Source organism: Alligator mississippiensis, chromosome 5 (genome assembly GCF_030867095.1).
Source record: "Alligator mississippiensis isolate rAllMis1 chromosome 5, rAllMis1, whole genome shotgun sequence".
NCBI lineage: Eukaryota > Metazoa > Chordata > Crocodylia > Alligatoridae > Alligator > Alligator mississippiensis.
In genome coordinates this window covers 81,339,297-81,366,629 of record NC_081828.1, presented here as the reverse complement: position 1 = coordinate 81,366,629, position 27,333 = coordinate 81,339,297, and the positions used below count along the sequence as shown (strand labels likewise).

The following is a 27,333-nucleotide window of genomic DNA, read 5'->3' as shown; positions in this document are numbered from 1 at the left end:
TTAGTGACAGAAATCTTATGAGTATATACTTATTAACATCCACTCATTTAATATTCTTTAAAAATTACTCTAGTAGCTCAATATATTGCACAACATCTACTATGCGACTGAAATCAAGTTTTGAATACATAGGCCCCAATTCTGCAAAACATCTAGCAATACGAGTATTGTTGTTCATATAAGCTGCCCCATTCCTTTCCAAGAATCCTAAAAGAGCAGTTTGTAAGGATTAATAAAACCATGAACTCTGAGATAATTGCAAGAACTAATCATCATAAAAGTGTTACTGCCCGATATAGACAATACATTTGGAAAACTCCATTAACCTCTAAACAACCTTTGTTTTTTCCTTCAAGAACTATCCGTACAATGTGTGATGTAACTGACAACCTCATGATGCCAGAGGACGACTTTGGGCATGCCTCCATGTCCAATATCTGACTTAAGAGGTCCAGTTCTGGACCAACTCCAAAACAAAACAAAAAAGATTTATGCATGTGTCAACTGAGTCATGTTGGCCAAACAATGGAAAGTTTCCATTGTTTTTCTGAGCATTTTCCAATTTTTTTCTCGGATCTAGATAGATTTCTGCTCAATCTGTAACAGTAGACTCTAAGGTAAAATAGAGTCAAAAAGTCCAAGGCAGAATCGATTCAATCTTTGCAGGTTTTTCTGAGCTGTGTAGATTGAACCAATAAACTGAACTGGCATTCAGTTTTCAACTAGGGAAGGCAGGCAGAGACCTGCACTGACCCAGGCCAGGAGGCAGGGGTGTGATTCACCCTGCATGGCTGGGTTGGTATGAGTCACTAATGCACAAGGGAAAGGGGCATAGGCAGAGGGAGAAAAAAAATGTTTGGGGAGATTGTGTGTATGCATGCATGCATGCTCCACCATGCCCTGCAACCCCCCCCCCCCCCCCAAGCAGGTAAGTCTGTGACGGAAGGGGAGGTGGGGGGAGAGAAAAGGGCCATGCAGGGGCAGATCATGGTCCCCACAGTGAGGGAGGGAGTGGGTGACTGGGGCCCCCACTGGGCTGGGTGGTGAGACAACTGGAGCTCAGGCGGCTCGTCCAGGAGTGCTGGGGGTTGCACGCCCCCTGGCAGAGGCCCAGGGTGGCACGTTCCCCCCGATCTGTGCGCGAGGCAGAGATGGCTGTCGCTGTGTGCTGCGCTTTGCATGCCGCTGCCCTCTGAAGTCACACAGACAGAGTCCTCAGCATAACCCAGTGGCAGCAGGCATGTGGCGTCATGCCGCTCCCAGGGTAACTGCAGCAGTGCACAAAGTGCAGCCTGCAGCAGCAGCTACCTCCACCCCACACAAAGAGCGGGGGTGAGGGGGGGGTACGTGCTCCCTGGGCCTCTGCCAGGGTGCCTGCAGCGGCAGGAGCCCCCCATGCCCCTGGACAAGGCTCCGATTGTTCCACCACTTGGCCCAGACAGGGCTCCATTCACTGGAGCCACTGCCCCTGCCTGTGCTCTACTCCTTTCCTCAATGTGGGGGCCTTGATCTGCGCTCCCCCCCAGCCCCTCCCTTTCACAGAACAGAGACTGATACTTGCCAACCATGCTGGACTGCAATCCTGGCTGTGTGTGCGCCCCTCCCCCCTACTGCAACTTCCCAGAGCCCATGTTTGGGGAGGGGCTGAGCCCCTTTAGCCCCAGCCTTTCATCGCCTATGGAAAGTGTGGGGAGGGGATGAAGCCCCCCACCCTGGTCTCGGGCCTGTGAGATGGGTTCTTCCCCATTGTGTTGTCCAGCATGTCCCGTCAGAGCCTGGCACCAGTTGCAGCCAGCAAGACACACCAGGAGGCCCAGGGAGTTTGTGCTGGGCAGTGGGGCCCAATCCTGATTTCTATGCAGATCTCCCATTCCTGATGCCTTGTGCAAGCTCCCCAGGCCACCCGGCATGCCTTGCTGGCTGCTGCTCGTGCTCAGCTCCAGCAGGACGCACCAGGCAGCCTGGGGGAGGGGTGGGGGTAGGGCTTGTGCCAGGTGGCAAGGGTGGAAGTGCTCCACAGAGAGTAGGATCAGGCCCTGCCACCCAGCACACATTATAGCAGAAATTAGCTTTATGGGATGCTGGGGGACTGGGACATAACTTGAGTCAGGAGGTGATCTGGGACAGAAGTTCCATGGACTAGTTTAATATAAATCAGTTAGATCTGCTACTACATCCACCCAAGTTTATTTTAAACCAGGTTCAGCCACTTTGTAACCAATTTATACGCGCTGAACTCCTGTTTTGTTACAGGTTTAAACCAGCTTCCGGTCACTTATACCAGTTTCTATGCAACTTCTGTCCCTAGCCAAATTTGTAAAACCCATCTGAAACCTTTATCAGTTTTCTCCTATTAGGCCCAGATTTCATAGCTTGGAGGTACAACTTGATTCCTCTTTGGTTCTTGAATCTCTTGTCCTAGTGTTTCTCTCATTCTGAGTTTCTATGCAATAAGCTTTTTTGTGAGAGTCAGAAGAATCAGAATTGTTTTACCATTTCCTTCCCCAAACTAAAAATGCACTTTTAAAAGAAATATTTGCTTGTTGGTCCAGTAAGTTAGAAGAAAAGCCTAAAACCTTTGCAGTTTCTTGGCTGTTCCTCAGGAATTGGGAATTATCTTCATCTATACTTACACAGACTGATCAATACATCTTGGACTTTCCTCATTATTTTCTTACTGAGCATACACTTGGTTTCCATTCGTCTGTGAATTCACAAATGTCCAAAGATTTGGATTTTGCTCTTATAAAATTTATGATTCATTTGAATAAGAGGGTAATATATTTTCTGTACTCTCTCTTATTGAAGATGATATTGCCATCGGTGCAAAATAATACAATTATTAATATACAGTGTATTCAACAAGGAAAAGGTGGTTTAACATTTCATTCAAATTCTTTTTATAAAATGGCTTATGACTTAAAGTTACTTAACTATCATGTTCTTCCTATAGATATCAAGATGTACCAGCTGAAGCAAGATTGAACATGCTAGATCTTAAAAGGATGATTATTATTTGTAAAGAACTAAAGCACTGAATAAATCTCATATGCTTGTAACTTTCCAACAGGTCCAAAGGGCCAAGACCATTCAGTTTAATGACTTTATACACTTAAAGACATTATAAACACAGTGGAGGATTCCCAGAAACAGGTGGATTAACAATATATTCTGAAAGAATGGCTTCAACAGGTATTTGCATAAAAATGCCCCTTTCTCCCCCACCAGCCCCTGATATGCCTTAATCTTCCAGTGACATTTGATGGAAACTTTCAGCCTACACTTGTATCTATCTGCCTATCTGTTAGTATGTGAAAATGGCATTATGCAATAATATTGATTGACCAAGTTAATTTGTTTTGGCCCTAAATGTTTAGTTACAACTGGGATCATAATTCTACCACTGATCTGTGTGCACTCCTACTGACAGAGGGGATTCTTCTTCTGTGGATTAAAGATTATGTTTGACCATAATTTTGCAGACCTGGAAAATAATGAAAAGATATACAGTAGCTCAATTTTCTCCACAAAACAAATGTGCTGCTTCCGGTATACTGTGAAGTGATAGAAAGTTACTGCAAAAACAGTAACTTTGAATGTACTTTGATGCATACTTGGACTTAAAAACACTCTCTAAAATGTATGGAGAATTTTATAAAGTTAAGTATGTGTTCCTAAGTACACGTGAGAAAATAAGTTCTTTTTTATTAAAATAAAAAAGGCTTTGATACATTTGCATTTCAAAGATTTAACAGAAAATAATTTCTACAAACATGCTACAGTTACATACAGATGTTCCAAAAGTTTTCAGTGCCTTCTTAAAAAGTTCAAAATTTTGGCAAAATTAGTTTTTTCTGTATATGCTTCAAAAGTTGGCTACTATAATACTGATACACAAAACTTCATGTAGACTAGGTTCAGGTGCATAAAACGCAATAAGTAATAAAATGTAAGTTCTCTATAAAACATTTAAACATATTTAAAGTATAAATTTAATTAGATAACATGCAAATACTGCAATATTTCAAATGGGACTTATAAATATAGATTGAAATTATTTATAATTTTGCATCCAATAAGAAAATCTGTTATGTACAAAGTTGTAAAAATGAACACATTTCTTCATTTAAGTAAGGTACTGGCTTAGCACATGATTGTCATTTTACAAAAATGGGGCCCAATATCCTCCAAATACTTAGACACACATAAGAATATTTACTTACACATGTAAGTTTCCTGGAATAGGCCCATGGCTACTTCATTTCCTTCATAATAAAATATGAAAATATAAGTATTTACAAGGAAAATGACTCAACAGTTTTTGGTAAACTAAGTAGCAGCAATTCATTTCTTTCAAAAATTGATGGTTAAAATAGGCACATGCTTACTCTCAATGATACACACTTAGATCATATAAAAATAACACTTTTGAATAATCTTAATACGGTATTTGTTTGCAGCTGAAAGTAATTGTATAACAACCCCATAACCACAACATTAGAATCTTGTAAGGCATTTTTATGGGAACCAAGTATTTTAAAGAAAACAATTATGCTTGGAAAATTATGACTAGTGGTTAAAAGGTGAGCTGTCCTTTGGATTATTTCAAATAGTCTTAATTTTTAACGAAAAGGTGTACATGTATATGTTAACAATTTTTTCTTGTATTTTGTTGGGCTGAACTGATCCTTTCCTTCTGATTAAAATTTCTTGTTCACCAACAAGATAGCAATTCTGAATGTCCTTCGCAGCGTAGAAAAAAATACAATGCTTACTTCGCACATTTTCTAAGCAGTTATGTATTGTATATAACTGCCAACAAGGTGAATACGAAGCTCAAGAATAGGGTATAAAGCACAGGCATGGCTTTTATACAGGGAGAAGATATACTTAATGAAACTTGCACTTGGGATGCAATAAGTGCTGATAATGGCACATGGGATGCTAAAGTTGGGCTGTCAGAATTTATCAGCGATTCTATCTTTTCTGCTTCTTTATTGCAGGCTTCAATCTAGGAAAAAATAAATTAAAAAGTTAGTAATTCTCTTCTGAACATATAGAAGTTTGATATAAAATGTCTGATCAGCAAAGTATAGGATGAGAAATCTCTGAATTATTCAAAGTTAGTCCAATTCATGTTCCCATGATCACTGTTAGTTTTTAAAAACTATCCTGCAACTACACTCTGTCCTCCCACTGCCACGTGCCTTAAATTCATAAACGCTACCATTGAAATCCCACTAGGGCAAGAAATATAATCATACATCCACACACCCAGGAACAGAAAGCCAAGTTGTAAGTGATTTTTTAGGGATTTAAGTGACGATAAATGCTACACAGATGACCAAATATGAATGCCTCGATGACCAAAAAAGAATAAAATGCCACCCTTAATGCATCTACTTGTGTAATGTTCCATCATCTGAACCTTAAAATTCAATCACAAAGAGAGAGAGGAGGAAGAGCGCCCACTCATCTTTGTATTAACAATTTTTCTTGGAGTCAAATGGGGTAGAAGAGGATTGCACCTTGACGCCTAAATCTGCTTACACACCTAATATGTGTAACAGAGTCTGGGCCTAGGAACCTGTTCCCCCACTGGCTCCCTTTGGCCATGAATGCTTCTCCTTGGCCTCTTTTGTGTGTCTAGTGCTTTTCAATCTACCCAGTCCCAAAGGATTGCAACCATTCTGCAGAGTCGGAAGAGATACGGTATCAAACATAGGTGGTATCTTATAAATTACTTGTTTCAGGGATTAAATCAAGTAGATTTTAGTGCAGTTCACCAGGCCTTAGCTAGAACAATCGACTACATTATATTTTCTACAAAGTAGCAAAACAGGTTAGATTTCTGGCCACTGGTATACACACCCATGTCATAATTTTAGGAACTCTCTGTCCAATTCATTTAAAATGTTATAGAATGATTCATTGTCCGTTTCAGTCTTCAGCCAAACCTTCTTGAAGACAATTTGATTTTTTTCATGAGTTTATATTAATGGAGATGGGAGGCAAAATTAGGCTTATATTGGTTATCCAGCTGCAGTCTTGACTACAACCAAATTGTCACAACCCAAAGTTGTGGTTTTTTGTTTGTGTGTGCGCTTCGGCACCGCTAAATTATTTCCCGCCAATTTGTCGCTTTCTTTGCACGGTAGAGTTCTCTGCTGCTAGAGAGAACTCTGGTGCAGCAGGGAATTTCCCGCCGGATTGCAGCTTCTTTGCAGTGTGCATCTCTTTCTTGCACCGTAGTGATACACGTTGTAAAGAAGTTCCCGCCATTTGTATTTGGATTCTCGCCACGTTATTGGCCGATTCCTAATTTAGGCACACGTGGCGGCTAGCGATTGGCTTGCTAGCCGTACAAAAGGCTTAGGTAGTTTCCGCCCAAGCCGGAGGAGGGAGGACGAGAGAGATTTTGTGTGAAGGTCTCCAAGCGCTGCGGACCCTCGCGGACCCGACGCGCCTCCCCTAAGCAGGCAATAATAGAGGCAATAGAACTGAGCCTACGGAGCTTTCGCTTCTCGCCTCTCCCTGTCGCCGAGCGCAATCCTAGACGTATCCCTTTCCTGTAACTTCGGACCCGCGGAGCCTAAGTAACTCCGGGGAAACTTTTCGAACCCAACTTAACCGGACCCGCGGAGCCTAGCAAACTCCGTGGGAGCAATCGATTTGTCAGAGTCCTCCAACGAGGGTTCAAGCGGGAGCTGTGCCTGGAAATCTGCCCAGCCTACACCAATACCATCTTTGGGTGTCAGTAAATAATCTTTTCAATCAACCATTACGCCTCCGTAACTAGTTCTAACTCGCGTGCGCTAAACCGCCCCGCGGTTCTCTCCAGCCCTGCGTGCCCGGGCTGCTGGCCACAGCCCGTGTGCACCGAAGACGGGTCCGGTACGACCCCGGTTCGCTCCCGGCTCGCCCCCGGTGGCCAGAATGGGATTGGAATCACCGCCGCACATGGCGACGAGGGCAGGATCGGGGCCCGGCCTGCACACAAATAAATTCAACAACCCCACAGTATTAACTAGAGGCTTCCAGGCATACAACATTCAAGGCAAATAAAAACTAAAACCAACGTGGTTTTGCCATAAAGCTAATTTCTGCTACAATGTAAGCAGATGCAATGCTAGTCAAGTCAACTGAATTCCAGGCACTGCCACTAGACTTTACTTGCCCATCCAGGAAATGAACACACAAAATTAATTTATGAAGAAAAAAAGGAAATGGAATGTTTTAAAATATACTACAGTCTGAGGAAAAGGAATTGCCTGGGTAATATCTGTGTTGCAGAAGGAGCAGAAAATAAGTTACAGTCCACTTTTCACCCCCTTTTTAAGCTAAGCCTTTATTTTTTAAGAAACACATGTCAACACAGCCTCAGTATAATTACATGCTCTTACCAGAGCTTGAAAAATCTATCGGAAGTACCAGCAAAAAGCCAAGGGCATTTTTAAAAAACAAAACATGATATTTCACTCTGGACCTGCAGGGTTCTGATCAGCAAAATGTGAGAATCAAACAACTGCTCCAAGAAAAGACAGACACTACTTATTTGAAGCTTGTTATTATTGTGGCTGGTCCAAGCTGCTCCCAGCAAAAACAGCGTAAAGGCTTTGGTCTTGGTTTAGTGATCTGTATACAGAGCTTAGTATTGTCAACTCTGTGCATTTGTTCGCTAGCACAAACTAGCAATACCACCACATGCTAGGCAGCACCTTGTGCCGTATGGACCTACAGATCCTCAAAGGTCTTTGGGAACCTCAGAGCACCCTGATAATGAGGGCAGTAAGAAAGAGAGGGAAGTAGAGAAGCAGGTTCTCAGCAGGTGAGAGCTGTCATAGCTCCACGAATCAACAGATTATGGTAATGTACAAACATCTGAAAACTGGCTGGTTGTCAACCAAATCCACGTCTATATTTAGCATCAAGATGTGCATTGCACTTTATGTATTTAGGGTGAAATCCTGTTTCCCTTTGCCTGTTTAAATGGCAGTTATTTGAATTGGGATTCTGTTCCCTGAAAGGGTAAATCTGCATGCACAGACAACTACTTATCTGCGTACCTGAGTACAAGTCCCAGAAAGAAGCGGGATAAGGTTCTCCCATGTTTTAACTACAAAAGCTGAGTGCTTAGGGCATTTGCTTATGATTCCAGAGACCCAGGTGATAAAGCCTCCTATCCAGAAAGGTTTCAACCAGTATTTCACTGCTTTCCTAACAGCATTCAAAACACTATGGATGCCTATATATGAGCAGTGAGGTTGCTCCAAACACACTGTAATTAGAGCAGACTCAATTAATCGAGTCTGCTGGAGTCCAGCACGTCATGCATTAGCATCCCTGCACTGAAAAATGGTGGCGAGGGTGCTTTAACTAAAGCTTGTTCAACGACCTTTAGTTAAAGCGCCCCCACCGCCATTTTTCATCATGGGGATGCTGATACTCAAGATGCTTTTGGTGCTTTAATTAAAGCTGCTCTCAGAGCCTCTCTAATTAAAGCTGTTCCCCTCCCAGAGCACGTCTATAAATGTCCCACAGGCCAGGTCTTTGCAATAATCCTCCCAAGCCACTATTCATTGTTTTTAAGTTACCAGAAAAAACAGAGGAAGGGCAATACCACAGAGAAGTTTCTGCTTCACTGGAAGCAAGGCTCCAGGCAAAAATCTGGGTCTCACTCTGCCTTTTCAAGGAGCTCCCATTTCACTGAGCCACACAAACTCTGGGTTGCTCTCATCCTCATGGCTCCATGCATTTCCCTCTCTAGACTGCCCAAGAGGCCAGTGCTGGAGAAAAGGTACATTGAAGAACCACCTACATATTGCCTGACCTGTGGAGTGGTCAGGGTATTGTGTTAGGAGGTCAAGAAATTGCATGTTCAAGCCCCCTCTGGTCAAGGGGAGGGCTCTAGAACCTGTGTCTCCAGTTTTCCAGGTAGGTACTCTAACCACTCAGCTACTGGGACTAAAACAGAGAGTCCCCTCCTTCTCCATCTAATACCAGTTGGCCATGATTTTGGCTGGGGGACAATAATATGCCTACATAAGGAGTGAGCATACATAGTCATGTATATGCCAGGCCAGTCAGGGAGCTTTTTTTGAGTGCTCCATTTATGTCCATAGTGCCAGATTAGGGTCACTGGGCAGGGTTCACTGGCCAGTACACAGGTCCAGTCCAGCATATCCTGTGCCAGCCTCCCATGCTGCATGTGGTGTGCACAGCTGGTCCAGCACTGCCAGCCCCGTGCAGAATGAGCCCCAGAGTGGAGCTAGTGTTTGCTACACATGGAGCTGGACACATGACTGCATGAGACACAATAAGCCAGCACAGTGCACACTGCATGTAGCATCCTGCTGGACTGGCTCTGCATCCTGGCTCTGGTGCAGTTTTACCCAGACCAGTCCTGCCCCAGAGCCAATGCACAGGGTCAATCCAGCACAGGTGCTGCAAGTAGCACATTCCCCAGACCAACCTCCTGTGCCACAGTCACAGCACTGGGTCTAGGCCCCTGTGCCAGACCAGCTCTGTAGGCCACATAGTATGCAGGGCTGGTTTGAGACACATGGACTGAATCATAGGGCTCTACAAGCCACATCCAGCCTACAGGCTATATGCTTGACACCCATGACACAGTGGGTGCAGACACTATTCACATGTCCACGCCGCCAGGATGCAGAGTTGCTACCCACACACAGATGTGAAAACTGCCACTTAGATGACCAAAGCCAAATAAACTTTTACCTGTTGGCAAATATTTCAGCATCAGACTAATGGCCCAATACTATAAATTCAGATGTAAAAATGCATTTATTAAGTGCATGACAATCACTGTGAAGCATCTTCTGGAATATTGGGGGGGGGGGGGGAGGGGGAAGAAAGTAAACCCAATATCTTTTATTAGACCAACTCAAATAGTTGGAAAAATTCTTCTTTGTACCCAAAAGCTTGCAATTACCCTGGTCAGGCAGAGGATGTGCCTACAGATGGTATGTGCCCTTCCTGGATGGAGTAGTAAAACGGCCAGAGGCCAGTATGTATGCAAGAAACCCAGTCGGTTAAAATGTAAATTGAGGTGGTCAATGGGTGAGAGACAGGTGGAGGGGGTGGGAGGGTAGAAGGGGAATGAATGTAGCTGTTGTCAATGGATTGTGGGGGGAAAAGGGAAATGAACATAGCTGGTAACCTTCTGGAATATTTTTCATTCTAAAATTAATAACAATCTTTTCTTTATTCATTTTCCTATTGTGAAAAACAGCTCATAGTAGGTAGTTCATAACATTTGGAATTATTTTATTGTGTTTTTAAATTTAAAAACATCTGACTTTAATGAAAAGGTACATAGTTTGTAGCATTTTCTTTTCTTTTGCATCCTGGTCCTGCACTGACAGCCACCTTTTCATTTAAAGCCTCTTACAAAAACAATAGGCATGTCAAATGCATCCACTTTCTCTTCTGTATGAGCTGAAACTGTTAGATCCAACCACTAGGCCTGTTCAAAGTGGCTAGTATTCACTTTGGATACAGATTCAGCCGATTCAGGGGACAATGATTCGATTCAGTGATTCAAATCACTGTCCCAAATCAATTCCGCAGAATTGGATTCAGAGATTCAGTCACCACCAAATCAGCTGAATTAAACAGACCCCATCCACCTCCCACAAACCCTCAGCCCTGTCAATGGCTGCCCCTCCCGGCCCCAGCATCCCAGCTCTTAAAAAAAAATAATAAATGCCCCACATTCACCAGCTCTTGCTAGGCAAGGAGGATCCTTGCTCCCCCCCACTGCCCCGCGCTGTGTGGGGGGCTCTGCCATGAGCCCCCATGGCCACTGCAGCAGCCAGTGAGTGCGGGGCTTAAAAAAAAAAGCCCGGGCACTGGGGCCAGGTGGGGCAGCCATTGATGGGGCTGAGGGCTTGTGGCAGAGCCTCCCATACAGCTCAGGGCAGTGGGGGGGGAGGGGGGGGGGGGCAGCAGGGATTGCCCCCTGCCTGGCAGGAGCCAGTGAGTGCAGGTCTTTTTTTTTCTTTTAAACAGTCAGTATGCTGGGGGTGGGTAGGGCAGCTATTGACAGGGCTGGGAGAGTGGGCAGGCGTCAGGGGGCACTCAGGAGGGCTGGGGGAGCAGGCAGGGGATGGGGTCTGGCAGGGGTCCCCCCACAGTCCCCATCCCCCTCTACTTACTGGCATGGAGTCCGGGTCCAGCTCCTTGTGGTGGCAAGCGGGGACTGCCTAAATCTCTCCAAAGCTCTCTGAATCTTTTCAAATTGATTCAGAGAGCTTCAAATTGATTCAGACCTTTTTATTGGTCTCCTGATTTGATTCAGAGATTCGGCCGCCGAATCAGGCCAAATCTCCTCCAAACTGAATCAACATCCAAAGCTTCACAGAGCCCTACAAACCACCAAAGTAGTCCCAGCACATTCATTATGTGAATGTCCCAGCTGTTTTGTTCTTACACATTTCGTTTTAAAAGGTTAAATTAACAAAGAAATGTTCATAGTATAGAGTTGAAACATAACATCTATTATTCTATAACACATGCTGCTATAAATAGAAATTTAATAATATATTCTACCTGCAATGGTTTGGGGTTTTGGTCAACTGGGATGATAAGTATCACAATTTCAGATTCTATACTTAAGTATCCAAACACATCACATTGTGGCACTGAAACATGTAGACGGATTTTTTGAAGTATTTCAAGTACAGTTATTGGTTTTTTATTTGTAACCTGGAAGAAAAATGAGAATTTTACTGTTCATGTGATATTACATTAAATTACATTTCTCCTCTACAGAGGTGGTATCATGCTAGGAAACAGTTGTCTACTGTGCAGTAAATTTACTACCTGCATATGAGTAGTAAACCCCGTACATGTACAGGTAGTAAATGCCTGCCCAGTAAATCCAAATAGTATTAATTGCACGTGTAGATGTGCCCAGAGACTCTGAGGAACTTCAAAGAAAAGACATAAATCTTGGCTCCTTTCTGCTTTTGGAGTAGTTGACATACAGACCACAATTGATAGGCGAGGTCTATAGTATGTTTCAATCCTGGAGATCAGGGTAAAATCACAATACATTAGGATTTAGAGGAAATGCAGATAGGACTCAGCGCTGGCTATAAGACTTTTCTGTGTCATTGGAGGCTTTCACAAAATACCTTAGAAGAAAATAATTTCAGGTAGGCATTCCTAGCCTTCAGAAAAAAGCACAGTGTTCACAGAAATGCAGCTGATAGCACAGTGCAACTATACCCTGTATGTGAACACTCATCATAAGAAACTGCATACTTGGCAATAATTAGCAGTTTCTAATTAATTGTATTTCTGGAAATAATGCAGAAGCAAGGATTGGGGGGGGGGGGGGGGGGGGGGGGGAGGAGATGCATTTTATTGGAACTGTGCACATTGTGCCCAAAACGTTGTCTAACATCTCTCTCAACTATACAGAAGTCCCAATTAGGGTTACCATACATCCGGGTTTTCCTGGACATGTCCTCTTTTTTGGTCTCCTGTCCTCGCGACTGGGCGGATTTTTAAAATGCAAGTGTATGTCAAGGTTTTTGTTGGGCCTCCACTTTTCCCAAGCACTAGCAGCTTGGTGGCTTGGCCCTGGGAGTAGCGGGCAAGGTGATTGGCTGCCAGGGGTCACGTGCTCTGCACTCGGGCCCCAGCAAACTGCTTCCAGGTATGTGAAGGAGCTGCGTCGGCAGCAGCACTGGGAGGCAGTGGGCTGCGGGTTGGGAGTGAGGGCTGCAGGTCAGGAGTGAGAGGTACTGGCAAGGCTGGGGGGCAGGGACTTAGGAGTGAGGGCCAGAGGCAGGGCACAGGCATATCACAAACCCCTCCAACAATCATATACCCCTCCTCCCCCCTACCCCAGTTGTCTTCTTTTCTGATCCAGGAAATATGGCAACCCTACAATAAAAGCTATTACTCCCTGAAAAGAAACCAACCAAACAAAAAAAAAAAAACCCCTTGCTTCGCACACATTTCCTGGACTATCACAGCTGCAAACACTCCAGTCCTATTTTTTAGGAGCTAAAATCATAGGGTTGGCAAAAACAAAAATGTTATGACCAGATATCATCATAAAAAAAGACACCGCACCAAAAAACCCAATGAGGTTTGTCACAAAGGTACTACAAGACAAAGTTACTTTGGGGGTTTCACCATGTATCATGCACGGATACTCCCCCAAGCAATGTTTATTATTGAGGTGTTTGGTCTCTATAGCTAGTGCAAAGCTGTGTTCAGTTTTATTGTTCTTGTGTTTGTACAAGTTATATATTTGATATAGTGTAATATTGATGTATCTTTTTATTTCAGCTAAGGCTGTGTTAGTAAGGTGGTGATTAACTTGAACAGCCCACAACTGTTCACACTTAGAAGAGTCACTGATTGAGAATGAGCATTTGAATTGGTTAGTGTATTGGTCCTCCACACAGATGTGCCAAGAGACAAGGGGAAGCCTGGTCAGACAATGATATGCTTACATTTGAAAAGCAGCCTGATATCTAGCCAGTCAAACTATCATACAGGAACAACAGCATATCAGAGTAACGAATCTACGTAGCTAAAAAACCATACAAGACTGTAGTCTGGTAAAGGTGCACCTTGGGGGCTAGGACAGGGGCGGACAATTATTTCGTCTGGAGGGCCGCTTATTGAGTTTTGGCAAGTTGTCGAAGGCTGCATGGGTAGCAACGCCCCTTGACAGGTGCCCTACCCCCTGGTTGCCATCTTGGGACTGGACCTCCCGCCCCTAACCCCTGACCTTTGCCATCAGAAGTCCCTCCCCTTGCCCCCGGAAGTACTCCTTTCAGCAAGGGGTTTTGCCATTTCGGAACCAGAAAAATACCAGATTATATTCTAAAAAGAGTATCTGAAGGCACTGGCCAACATCATTGCAGAGCCACTGGCGGGAATATTCGAACGCTCATGGCGCACAGGCCAAGTCCCAGAGGACTGGAAAAGGGCTAACGTGGTCCCCATTTTCAAAAAGGGGAGGAAGGAGAACCCGGGCAACTATAGGCCAGTCAGTCTCACCTCCATCCTTGGTAAAGTCTTTGAAAAAATTATTAAGGCTCACATTTGTGAGAGCTCGGCAGGGCAAATTATGCTGAGGGGAAACCAGCACGGGTTTGTGGCAGGCAGATCGTGCTTGACCAATCTAGTCTCTTCCTATGACCAGGTTACGAAACGCCTGGACACAGGAGGAGGGGTGGATGTCGTATACTTAGACTTCAGGAAGGCCTTCGATACGGTATCCCACCCCATACTGGTGAACAAGTTAAGAGGCTGTGATGTGGATGACTACACAGTCCGGTGGGTGGCGAATTGGCTAGCGGGTCACACCCAAAGAGTCGTGGTGGATGGGTCGGTTTCAACCTGGAAGGGTGTGGGCAGTGGGGTGCCGCAGGGCTCGGTCCTTGGACCGATACTCTTTAATGTCTTCATCAGCGACTTGGACGAGGGAGTCAAATGTACTCTGTCCAAGTTTGCAGATGACACAAAGCTATGGGGAGAAGTGGACACGCCGGAGGGCAGGGAACAGCTGCAGGCAGACCTGGAAAGGTTGGACAAGTGGGCAGAAAACAACAGAATGCAGTTCAACAAGGAGAAATGCAAAGTGCTGCACTTAGGGAGGAAAAATGTCCAGCACACCTACAGCCTAGGGAATGACCTGCTAGGTGGCACAGAGGTGGAAAGGGATCTTGGAGTCCTAGTGAACTCCAAGATGAACATGAGCCGGCAGTGTGACGAAGCCATCAGAAAAGCCAATGGCACTTATTCGTCATGCATCTGCTGATGCACGATAAGGTCCAGGGAGGTAATACTTCCCCTCTATAGGGCGCTGGTCAGACCGCAGTTGGAGTACTGCGTGCAATTCTGGGTGCCACACTTCAAGAAGGATGCGGATAACCTGGAGAGGGTCCAGAGAAGGGCAACTCGTATGGTCAAGGGCCTGCAGACCAAGCCCTACGAGCAGAGACTAGAGAAACTGGACGTTTTCAGCCTCCGCAAGAGAAGGTTGAGAGGCAACCTTGTGGCTGCCTATAAGTTCATCACGGGGGCACAGAAGGGAATTGGTGAGTATTTATTCACCAAGGTGCCCCCGGGGGTTACAAGAAACAATGGCCACAAGCTAGCAGAGAGCAGATTTAGATTGGACATTAGGAAAAACTTCTTCACAGTTTGAGTGGCCAAGGTCTGGAATGGGCTCCCAAGGGAGGTGGTGCTCTCCCCTACCCTGGGGGTCTTCAAGAGGAGGTTAGATGAGTATCTAGCTGGGGTCATGTAGACCCAGCACTCTTTCCTGCTTATGCAGGGGGTCGGACTCGATGATCTATTGAGGTCCCTTCCGACCCTAACATCTATGAATCTATGAATCTACAACATTCATTAATTTAATTACAAAAAATATTTTTGTCCAGATTTACGTGTTTATGCAGCGTACACAGAGGTGACTGAACAATAAATTAAAATGAAGTCTTACTCTTGTAAATCGTGGGGGCCTAGGGTATGTTTGGTGGGTATAGGTTTGTGGGGGGCTGTGGGTGTGTGGGAGGGTGTGTGTGTGTGTGTGTCTGGGGGGTGGATAGGTGTGAGGGTGTGGGGTGAGGAAGCATATGGATGTATGTGTGGATATGCAGGGTGTGGGTGGGTATGGGGTTTGTGGGTGCTGTGTGTGGTGGAGGGTGGCAGGGGGGTGGGTGCATGTGTATGGTTGGGTGTGCATGTGGGACTCACCCTACAAACACACACACACGCACACCCCTCCTCCCGGTCCTGGGGTACCAGTGCAGTCCCATGCTCCCAGTCCGGCGATGCAGCCAGGAGCCACATGGTGCCAGAGAAGTGAAGGGGCAGGAAATCAGGGAAATGGCTGGGGGTGGGGTGGGGTGGGGCTGGTCTGCTCAGTCCTGCTGCGGGCTCCCCCTGGGTCATACTGCCCCTTGACAGGCAGACAGGAGCAAATATTAATTTTCTAAATTTTTAGGGGCCCTGTGGGCTGGATAGAATTGCCTGGCGGGATGGATCTGGCCTGTGGGCCATATTGTACCTGCCCCTGGGCTAGGAGGTTACTGGCACAGAGTGACCCGACACCTGCCCCCCCCCCCCCCCCCCCCCCAGCTTCCCTCTCCTTAGAAGTGAAAGGATGAAATATGTCAATAGCTGAACTGGCAAAAGTACTTAAGCCTGGCTAGAGAGCATGGCTTTGTCTTCAGTCTTACCAGGTACAAGGGAGGGGCTGGATCCCAGGAAAGGAGGCTGGGAAAACAAAGCTGACAGGGGAATGCAGGATGCTCTGATGGGCAGGGTCAGGGCTGAGGCTGCATTTAGGCCCTTGAAATTGGCTAAGGATTGCATCTTCGGATTTAACATGCAGGGTAAAAACAGGTCAGTGTTCTGGTATTTTATTTTGTATGTTTACTCTTAAATTTCTGTCTGTATTTCAACATTTGGTAACTGGTTTCTTATGCTTGTTTTATTGTTATAACATATTTTGTTTTTTCTCTCCTTACTGGCTGCCTTTAGAAGTAGTGACTTCTGGGCAAGTGATATTCTAGGCTGACCCCCTCCCCAGAGAGGGGAACCTATAATTTCTTCCTTCATAATCCAAAAGTGGGGGCCACTTAAGGCCAGCAGAGATCCCTCACTATATTTGCAGAATCTAGAGAAAGGTCTGAGATGCTGGGATAGCCCCACGAGAGTTGCCAACTTTTCTGTTCTTTGGGGCAAGTAGCAACACAGTAGGGAGAAATTTGGGGGCTCCAGCAGATAGGCATGTGACAAACTCTATATGTTGAAGCATCACATTGTGGGTTGGTGAAGCAAATGTCGCTCTTCTACGAAATACACTGGGGAGGCAGAACCCAAGTGTCATATCCAGTTCTAGACATTCACTACTGGAGGTGTCCCCACACACTGCAGGCAGTGGCATACCTTGGTGTGAGGGAAAAGGGGACTAGACCTGGGCACCAACTTAAGAGAGTATACGGAGTATGTGTCCCAGCAGCAAGAGCAACCCCATGGCACTGCCCTTGCAGCAGCAGCCAGGTGCACAGACATTATGTTGCTGATGTAAGAGCAACAGCAGGGGCAGTTAAGACCAGGTTGTGGCAACATCGGCAGTGGCAGAAGACTGTTTTGAATCTCCAGTATAACACTCCTGCCCCCTCCAACCCTCCACTCAGAACTCTTGCCTCTCCAATGCTCAATAGCACCTATCTTCCCCTCCATGTCCTCCATCTCTCCTGCAGGGTTTGTCCAGGGCATGAACAAGACAAGATCCAGGTGTGTGGGGCCCGATCTGCGTAGCATAAGGCAGGATCCGGGTGTGCAGGGCATAATCCAGGGAACACATTATGTTATGAATGGCAGACTATTTTAAATGCATGCGACCCTTCTAAATATTTGCACCATTCTAAAAGGAAAACAACTACATTTCTTTACCTGGGCAAAAGTATCCAGCCTGTCTTTATCATATAAGACTCTGAGCATTCCAGCACACAGGGGGCAGCAGGCTCCTGCAAGACATGCACAAAATGAAAGCTTTACTTCCTAGATTTAATATGATCATTTAAAGTGGAAGGTAAAAATTCCAGTATATGGAAAATATAGTAACAAAAGTCCTAAAACAAAGATAAGGTTCCACTTATGAGAACAGACCTGCCCATTCAGCAGTTGAATTAAATGATTTCTGAGCAAAGGTTAGGTTTGCCATATTTGAAACTCAAAAATGATCCATTCTAATGTAGAATTATGGTATAATTTTTAGCCACTTAAATATGATATCAAATTCCTGTGAAGCTAAAAAGTTTTGCAATTACAAGCTAAGTTTGAGGAAGGATATACCCCTAGATCTATCACTAGCTGAATTCTAGAGGATGGGGAGTCAGATCAGTAAAGAGAGAGAGAGAGAGAGAGAAAGGGAGAGAGACCAGCTTGTTTAGACTGCTGTGGACTCAGATAAAGTGCTTTATTACAAATGGCACATGTGTAATCAAAAGGTTGTTTGTTACGTAACCAGAGACAGCAAACTTTTTTTTAAAGTGTTAATGACATGTTGGGATTTAAGATCTTGTTATACAGAGGTGAGACTGCTCATGAGGCAGAATTTTAAGATTTCATATGAAGATATTCCCATGTTTTTCTAAATTTACCACATCTTCAATCCCTGCACTAAATGCCACTCCTCCAGTTCTTTCAACTAGCTTTCCTCATCCTGTCTCTGCAGCCCCAATTCAGCCTTCAAAATAGGGCATATTCTGGACCTCTAAAGATGTGAATTTCATTTTCCACCTTAATCTCAGAAACACACAAAAGAATAGAACTTATTTAAAAGAAGTCACTTTCAGTCCAAGGATGAACTTGTTTGTATGGATAGCCTTCAGATACTCTCAAACTCTACATAAAACTTAACAACAATCAATACAGTTACCTGGTGCAATAACTGGTTTGCATCCAGTAGATGAAAGGGAAGGACACTTAACAGAAGCACATTCTGTATAAAAGCCATAGTCTAAGAGAACTCCGACAGCCTGACACTGTCCATAGTAGTCTATAGCCACACGGTCAGAATAGGCTGCACATACACTTCCATAGGTTTCACCATTATGTCCGCACACTGGCTCTGTTGATTTGCAGAAGGGCTAAAGAAAGGAAAGAAAATGAAAAAAATAAGAAGCTGCAGCTGCTTCTCAGTTTGGCTCCAATGTGGAACCTGAAAAGAGGCACATGAGACAGTTCCATCTGCCCCATGCACCCATTTCCAGGACATACTGTGCAGGGTCAGACTAAGAAGGGCTGTGGCAAAAGCACAGGCACCTGCAACAGCTGCTTCCCTATCTGGTTCCGCGGGAAGTACATGCTTCAGTTCCACTTGACCACGGTGGCAGTGAACAGAATAAAATTATAAAGTTCAGTTACTAACATAACGATAGAATTATAATGGTTATCATATGAATACACTATTTGAATTACTTTTTTTTAATGGGGTGGCACTAAATTTTGAAAAGTTTTGGAGGGTGACTTGAATCCAAAAAGGTTTGAGAACCACTGCTCTCAAGCAAACACTTCTGCCACTATCAGAGACAGGACACGGGTCTGGATGGACCACTGGTCTGACCCAGTGTGGTACTTTTCATGTAATGCTGAGAGACAAAGTTTCACAACAGTCTACTTTTCATCTTTTCTTCTGAAGGTTTTTTCTATGGTTTGTTGTTTCTATTGACATTGTTCAAAACCAATGGATAGGTTATTAGTCAATAAAACTAGTTGATTCATGGATCAGCCATTTGGAGCAACATTTTTGTATAGCAAAAAAGGGGTAAGAAACATAATTTTCAAAAGAGTAACAACTCCAGAAACTGAAGTTAATGATCATACATATCAGTGAGCATTTTATACAGCTAAGGTAGACAGAATGGATAGAATGATGTGAATAATGTCTTCTGGGCATTTTCTGTGGCAGCTGAAGCCTCCTAATACCATTTTCACTGCTCCCCTTGGACAGCTTTGGTGTCTGGAACCACAAATTAGTAAGATACCAAACAAATTTTATATATCTGGCTTCTCAAACTAGGTGGTCACACACAAAGTGTGAGTGGTCTTTTCCTGCATTTGAATGTGAAAAAGAATAGTGTGGACTGCTCTTACTTGATCGAACTCCTTGGGTCTCAGCATATGGTGAAAAGTATCCCAAAGGGATCAGGTTAAGAATTAACTCTATGGTGTCAATCAGTCAAGTTTCTGTGATCAGGCCAAGTAACTAGCTGGGGGAATGGGAGGGTGAATGAGCTTTCAGGGTAGCCATGACCCTCCTTTTGAGAGAGAGAGGTATGGGCTTGGTAGAACATTAAGGGAGTGGGGAGGGGACCCCCCCTGAGTGAGAGGCATGGAGGTGGGACAGCTGTGGCCGCTCTGTGAAAGAGGCAGGTATGGGGCTGGAAGGGATGACCCCCTCGAGGAGAAGGAAGGGCAGTGGGAGGAAACATAGGAATAAAATGTTTATCTTCTATGTAGGTAGTGAATGTGGGATGGCAAGTGAGATTCAGTTAGACAGAGAGGACACTCAGTGAGAAGCAGGGGAGCAAGAGTGGGTGGGGTAGTTTATTTTGAATTTTGGGGTATTTGGGGGGGGGTTGTTTTGTTATATTTTCTTATTTTAATATTTTATTCTGTTTTTATAATTACTTTAACTTTTATTGTAAGCTGCCCTGAGCCTTTTTTGGGAAGGGCAGAAAATAGATCGATCAAACAAACAGACAAACAAACAAACTATGTGGTTTTGACTACTGATCTCAAGCTGATCAACAGGAGGCTGAGCTTGATCTACAGGAGGCTGAGGTTGTTCACCTTTGAACCCACACATAAGGGAGCTGTTTGTACCACATTAAGTAATGCTGTACTGTCATTTGCTTTACTGGGTGTCATTCAGCAGGAATGAATGTCACAGGCAGTAATTTTACTTCACGGTGCATTGGGTATGGAGAGTGGCAAAACTACTCAGTTCCTTAGGAAGCCGAGAATTGAACTGCAGGTGAAGATGTATGTCCAATGTCAGAAGTACATGTTATAGTAAGTGTGTCTGACATCCACTAGCACCATGCTAAGGGAAGAGTAAGCCTGAGAAAACTTAACCCCAAGGTGGTGGACTGTGGGATCTGCAAGTAGGAGACATGCAGGGCTAGGTATTATGTTATTTTAGAGTATGAACACACGTAGGACTACCCTGTGCTCTTCAGAAGTGATTTCAATATTTCCAATATTATTCCAATATTAGCAAAAGGGGCCTTTTGCTATTTTCTGTTCAGAATAAGAATGAAGAGAATGTGGAGCTTCTCACCAGGTGAGGAATTCACAACTCTTAGAGCAGGGGTGGGCAAAATGCAGCCTGGGGGCTGGATGCGGCCCGCCAGGCCCATTCTATTCAGCTCGTGGGGCCCCTAAAAATTTTAGAAAATTAATATTTATCTGCCCGTGGCTGCCTGTCATGTGGCTCTCGATGGCTTGCCAAAACTCAGTAAGCGGCCCTCCGCCCGAAATAATTGCCCGCCCCTTTCTTAGAGCCAGGAAGTTCTACTGCTCAGCTATGGACTCAAAGATAGCATCACTATCTTGTACTAGGTCTTGTTGGTGGGAAGCTAGTATCTTTTTGAACTGCTAGAGCAGTTTGAAGTAATTTGTTTGTGGTGTGCCTTGCTGCTAGGAGGAAAAGGTGGAATAAAATTAATTGCAGACCTTTTACAGCAGTTGCTGAGTGTCTGAAACTCTGCTGCTGATGTTTTATGATTGTTAATGCTGGTGCTACTGCTGCTAAAATGCAGCAAAATGCAAAAAAACAGAGAATAATCAAGTTATTTAATTGGGAAACATATTTCTGACCTACAATATTCAAGACTTATACTGAGTGAAGTCTTAAAATTTTATATGAATTCCAATGTCCAGGCTGTGTCCTGCATTATGTAGATAACTGTATCTGTCAGACTATTGTCAGTTGAAAATTGTTCTGCCACATTCATTAATGATAATTTTTCCATCTTTGTTTGGAAGTTATGTCAAAGCAAAGGAATAAGTAATCAGACCTCAATCTCTGTTTGATATATGATACTTTCTTAAACTACTGAAATTACATTTAACTATCCAAGGTACTGTAATTAATTGCTGCAGTCTTACTTTATGTAACTTTTAGTAAACAGAAAAGTACTGCAAGATCTGATGCTATAGAACAGGGGTGGGCAATTATTTCAGGCAGAGGGCCACTTACTGAGTTTTCACAAGCTATTGAGGGCTGCATGGGTAGCTCCACCCCTTGACAGGTGCCCCACCCCCTGGTCATCATCTTGTGACCAGAAGATCTGCCCCCTAGCCCCTGACCTTTTTCACCAGAAGTCCCTCCCCTTCCCCCCAGAAGTACTCCTTTCAGCAAGGGGTTTTGCCATCTCAGAACCAGAAAAATACTAAGTTATATTCTAAAAAGTGAACATCTACAACATTCATTAATTTTATTTTAAAAATATTTTTGTCTTGATTTACATGAGCTTGTGTAATGTACATAGAGGTGACTGTATAATAGCTTAAAATGAAGTCTTACTCTTGTATATTGTGGGGGGGTTGGTATAGGTTTGTGGGGGGCTGTGGGTGTGTAGGTACATGGAGTGAGGCAGCATGTGGGTGTGTGTGGATATGTGGGGTGGGGGTGGGTATGGGGTTTGTGTATGGCAGTGCAAGGGGGGTGTGGGTGCATGTATATGGTGGGAAGCGCATGTGGGACTTGCCCTATGAACACCGACCCACACACACCCACTGCCCCCAAGCCTGCGCGCACACACACGCTGCCCCCGAGCCTGCACACACACACACACACACACACACACACACACACCCCTCCCCTTTGCACCAGTGCGGTTCCATGCTTTGCGGTCCAGTGATGCCGTCGGGAGACAGGTGCTGGAGCAGGGCAGGGGCAGAAAGCAGGGAACTGGCTGGGGGTGGGGCAGGGCTGTGTTGCTCAAGCCTGCTGTGGGCTCCCTCTGGATCCTACTCCCCCTGACTCCTGTCAGCTTTGACAGGCAGAGCTGGGAGTGAATAAATATTAATTTAGTAGATTTTTAGGGGCCCTGCGGGCCGGATAGAATGGCCTGGCGGGCCAGATGTGGCCCGCAGGTCGTATTTTGCCTGCCTCTGATTTATGCAGAGTTTGTTATTCAGCTCTGCATGGACAACTCTGCACAGTGCACGTAGGGCTGTGCTCCATCCTGGCAGCTGTGTGGCAAAATATAATTGCATAGGCATTTACGTGTAAGGCCAGGTAAGTCCCAGAATATTAGTTTCAGAAAAAAACACAGAAGAGGAATGGGACAGAGGAGAAAGAGGACAAGAATGCACATTCTCTACATTTGCTCTTTTAGCCTAGGCCTGGTGGTTACAGCACTCTGCTGAGAAGCAGGAGGTGCAAGTTCAAATCCCCTCTGGGCTAGGAGGGTTTAGAACTCAGGTCTCCCAGCCTGTAGATGCTGAAACCTGATGGTATGCAGCAGTGTAGGTATCATTTAGTACATAAAAGTAAAATAAGATTTAGACCCAGGTCTCAGAAAACTTCAATTTTCAAGTGGCATCTTGGCAAACTAGGAAAAAAATTGCGATCAAATACAGCTGAAAATAAAACATTAGAAAATGGCGCACATTTGATAAATAGTGTAGTAATTATTTCATACCTGGCATGGACCCTTGTATGATATATTCTTTCCTTTTTGGTACAATGTACACAGATTATTATATTCCACATTGTCTGTGTCACAAACAGGATCTCGTAGTTGGTCACAGTTGAATTGCCTTGGCACACATTCATACTGGCTACATCCAAACTTCTCAAAACTAGTCAAACAAACCTGCTTCTTTGGTATGCATCTGCACAAATCAACAAGATTTTCACATTACACATACCTATTAACTTAAAACACTATCAGAAATATAATCTGTTGGCAATCTTTTTTATGCTTTAGAGCTGAGCTACAAATGTTTTAGGTGGCCTAGTTTGAGGTTTCATTGCAAACTTGGAATCAGTACAGGAATGCATAAAGTTGTCACATTGTGTGATCCTGAGTTGAGCTTCAGACAAAAATTTTCTTCTCTCCAAACATTCCGAGATGGTTTTTGGACAAAACCTTGCTAAAAAATGAAATTACTTACCCGCAACTGAATCTATTGCCCCTATATATGTTGTCATTTGTGGGTGTTTCATGCTCAGGGCTTTGACCACAGACTGGTTTTTTTGCTTTAGCAGTATCTGCAGTGGGCTCTAGCCCCACTTTGCTCATACTCTTGCACTGAGGGGATAAAGCAAAGGTGGGCAATTTTTTCGGCTGGAGGGCCACTTAATGAGTTTTGGCGAGTTGTTAAGGACTGCAAGGATATCCCTACCACCTGACAGGTGTCCCACCCCCTAGCTGCCATCTTGGAACCAGAAATCCCATTCCCTAACCCCTGACCGTTGCCACTGGAAGTCCCTCCCTTTCCCCCTGAAGTACTGGGGAAAGGGTTTGCCATCTTGGAACCGGAAAAAACCCCAAATAATATACTAAAAATCAAACATTGACAATAGCATATTTTAATTTTATTTTAAATATATATTTTTGTTCTGATTTGCATGTGTTTTGTTGTGTATATAAAGGTGATTGCAAAATAGCTCAAAATGAAGTCTTACTCTTGTATATGGTGGGGGCTTGTAGGTGTGTGTATGGATGTGTAGTGTGGGAGAGGGTCGGGGTGTGTGGATGTGGATGAATGGGTATGGAGGGCTTGTGGGGGGATGCATTTGGGGGCTGTGTCGAGGGGGGGGTGTGGGTGCATGCGTGTGTGGTGGGGTGTGCGAGTGTACCAGTGCACGGGGCTCCCCCCAGAGGTACGTGGTTGTGTGTACGAATGAAGGTGTGGGTGGACGTGGTGTTTGTGGGGGTGTGATTGCATGTAAGGGAGGGTGTGGTTGTGGAGTTTGCGGGTATGATGGGGCATGCATGGGAGCTCCCCTCACACGCCCCCGAGCCATTCAGCCCCCATCCCCACCCTGCAACAGCCCAGAGCCTCTGTACCCTGCAGCACCTCCCTACCACTACCAACAGCATGCAGCCCCAGCGTGCCCCACGTCTGCTCCAAACTCACCCCCTTCGGAGTGGATCAGCTGGAACCCGGACACAGCCTGGACCTGGCCCACTATGCACTGCCTGCCCATGGCGCATCCTGTCACCCCCTGGGCATGCAGAGGGGCTGGGGCAGCTCTGTAATGGGACTGCCTTTCTAGGCAGTCTAGGTGGCGGCAGCTCCTTCCGGCTGCTGCCGTTCCCGGCCCCAGCTCCATGGTACTGGCAGGAACCCACACTGCACAGCCCCAACCCTACGCACCCTGCACCTGCCCTGGGCTCATCCACCTAGGCTCAGTAATGGCAGCATGGGACAGAAGCTGCTGCTCAGCGCTGGGTAAAAGTGGCCTCTCCCCCACCCTGTGCTTCCTTGTACAGCCACCTGGAGCCTGCGCCAGATTGCCCTGTGTCTCTGCTGCCATCACCGCTACCTCTGGGATACCTGGTGGGGCAGTGGTAACAGTGCAGAGAAGGTGCAGGGCATCCCAGCATGGCGTGGGCTCCAGACAGCTACACCAAGAAGTGCTGGAGTGGTGAGGGGGAGGGGCCACTTTTACCCCACACTGAGCAGTAGCTTCTGTCTTGCGTTGCTGCTGCTGAGTCTGGGTGGGCGAGCCTGGAGCAAGCATGGGGCATGCAGGGTTAGGGCTGTACAGCATGGGTCCCTGCCAGTACCGTGGGGTTGGGGCCAGCAGCAGTGGTAGCCAGAAGAAGGCAGTCCAGCTATGGAGCCGCCCCAACCCTGCTGTGTGCCCTGGGGGCGGCAGAACATACCACAGCTGGATGGTGCTTGGGCCAAGCGGGACCGAGGGACCCGCCGCAATCTGGATAAAGACCTGCTGTGGGCTGGATCCAGCCTGCAGGCCATATTTTGCCCACCCTTGGGATAAAGGGAGAGGCACACTTCTTCCTCCTCAGTTTCCTCTCAACAACAGGGTCTTCTATTATTTATCACTCCTAGGAAGAACGGAAGGATAGCAGAATTCAAACTGCATGTGAACAACGTATCTCAGAGAACTCCAGTTACTGATAAGGAACTTTTGCTTTCTCCTTTGACTAACTGTCCACGCACAGACATTCTCACTGGTGGGTGATGCCAAAACAGACCCAACATACCTGAAGTGGGCACCACACTCCCTAAGGCAAACAGCAACTGAATGATCATCTACCAAGTATGGCACCTGCCACAGAAGCTTCCACAATGGTGTAACACTTTGTAAAGGTATGAACAGAGCTCTAGGTAGCAGTCCTGCAGATATCAGATATGGCAACACTATCCAGACATGCTATGGGAATAGCATGGCCTCAGATATAATGTGCCCTTATTACCAATAAAGGGTCCACCTTAGCAATCTCATAACAATTTCATACAAACTGAGATCCATTTGGATAATCTCTTGTCTGACATCACTGTGCTTGGGATCTCTCAGGTATGAATACAAACAGGTGAGGGGAATATATATATTTTTAATGGCTTTGTTCTGGTAATGGGCCAGTGTCCCCTTCACATCCAAGAAATGCCATGAAGGTCCATTAAGAACTAGGCCTGAGGACTCAGAATTATTCGTTCCGCACAGAAGGCAACACAGGTGAGATCTGTCCTGACTACCTGGATCTCACCCACTCAACTTGCCAATGTGATTGCTAGCAAGAACACCATTTTTAAGGAAAGGTGCAGGAAAGAGTTCATTAACATGGATTCAAGTGGCACTCTTATCATGACCTGTGAGGACCAGATTAAGTCACAAGGAGTGTTGGGTGAGAGAATGCATGCCATCCCTTGATTGGTGGGTTGGAGGCTGAGACTGCTGCCAAATGCACCCTACTGAGTTAAGGGACAAATCATTATAACCTAGGATCTCTGGAATGGGAGACTTAACAAGGTCAATATTCCTTTTCCTGCACAAGGATGAAAAAAAAATTGTCCATTTTGCCAGGTAAGTACCACTGGTAGAGCATTTTTTGCTTTGAATAAGAATCTGACCCGAGTTGAACACTCTCACTTTACAAGAGCCATCCAGCACCCAGCCAGTGAGATCTCCTTCTCATATCTTGTCCCCATGTTCAAATTTGAGTCCAAAAATGGGCACAAGCTATTGCTTGATCTGTAGCCTTAGTGAAGTCCTTGGTAGCGCAGGCCAGTAGGTGTTCCATAGTCTGAAAGTTTCCTCCACAGTTGCACATGGTGATTGCAATGTTAAGAGTATCCCCACAGTTGCATGTTAACTTTAGTCTTGCCAACCCTTTTCCAGAGGCAGTGCAAGCTTCTCCATGTTGGCTAATCAATCTCTGTGCCTACAGAAAGATATTTGGCAGTTTTCTTCTTTTTCCTAACTCCTGCCTAGGTCACCTCTGGTTGTGACTGCCACATCTTTGTTCATCTGGCTGTTGGTGTTTCATCCAGTAGTTGTGTTGTAGAAAGGAAACATTCCCACGATTTCAGACTACTAGGAGCCACAATGTGGCAATGCAGTAGGTGCCTCTTATTTTTGATCTGTGAAGCTCACTCTATTTTGCTTGCTACTGCTGTCCTGATGCCTGGTGGGATAAGCCCGATAGGTAGACAGAACATGGAAAGCGTGGAGACCCACATCAGGAGGCTCCTTACGTATGTCATTACAAACATACCCAAGAGAACCTGAGCCAAGCAGCACCCACGACGCTCCTTTCCCCCACAGCAGAAGAG

General features: G+C 45.3%; 1 protein-coding gene across 3 annotated transcripts in view; it reads right to left on the bottom strand.

Annotated features, from left to right (window-relative positions):
* Positions 1 to 3,679: 3,679 nt before the first annotated feature.
* The window catches only part of RECK (reversion inducing cysteine rich protein with kazal motifs), a 114,877-nt gene continuing 91,223 nt past the window's right edge, over positions 3,680 to 27,333 (bottom strand). For 2 of the 3 annotated variants that reach the window (XM_014602959.3, XM_059728548.1), the window contains 5 exons: positions 23,226 to 23,418; positions 18,449 to 18,659; positions 17,461 to 17,534; positions 11,575 to 11,730; positions 3,680 to 5,011 (listed from right to left, as the gene is read on the bottom strand). In XM_014602959.3, coding sequence (XP_014458445.2) covers positions 4,796 to 5,011; positions 11,575 to 11,730; positions 17,461 to 17,534; positions 18,449 to 18,659; positions 23,226 to 23,418 — 850 coding nt within the window. In that variant the 3' untranslated portion in view covers positions 3,680 to 4,795. The remainder of the gene's footprint in view (positions 5,012 to 11,574; positions 11,731 to 17,460; positions 17,535 to 18,448; positions 18,660 to 23,225; positions 23,419 to 27,333) is intronic. The other variant, XM_059728549.1, reaches the window with a different exon arrangement.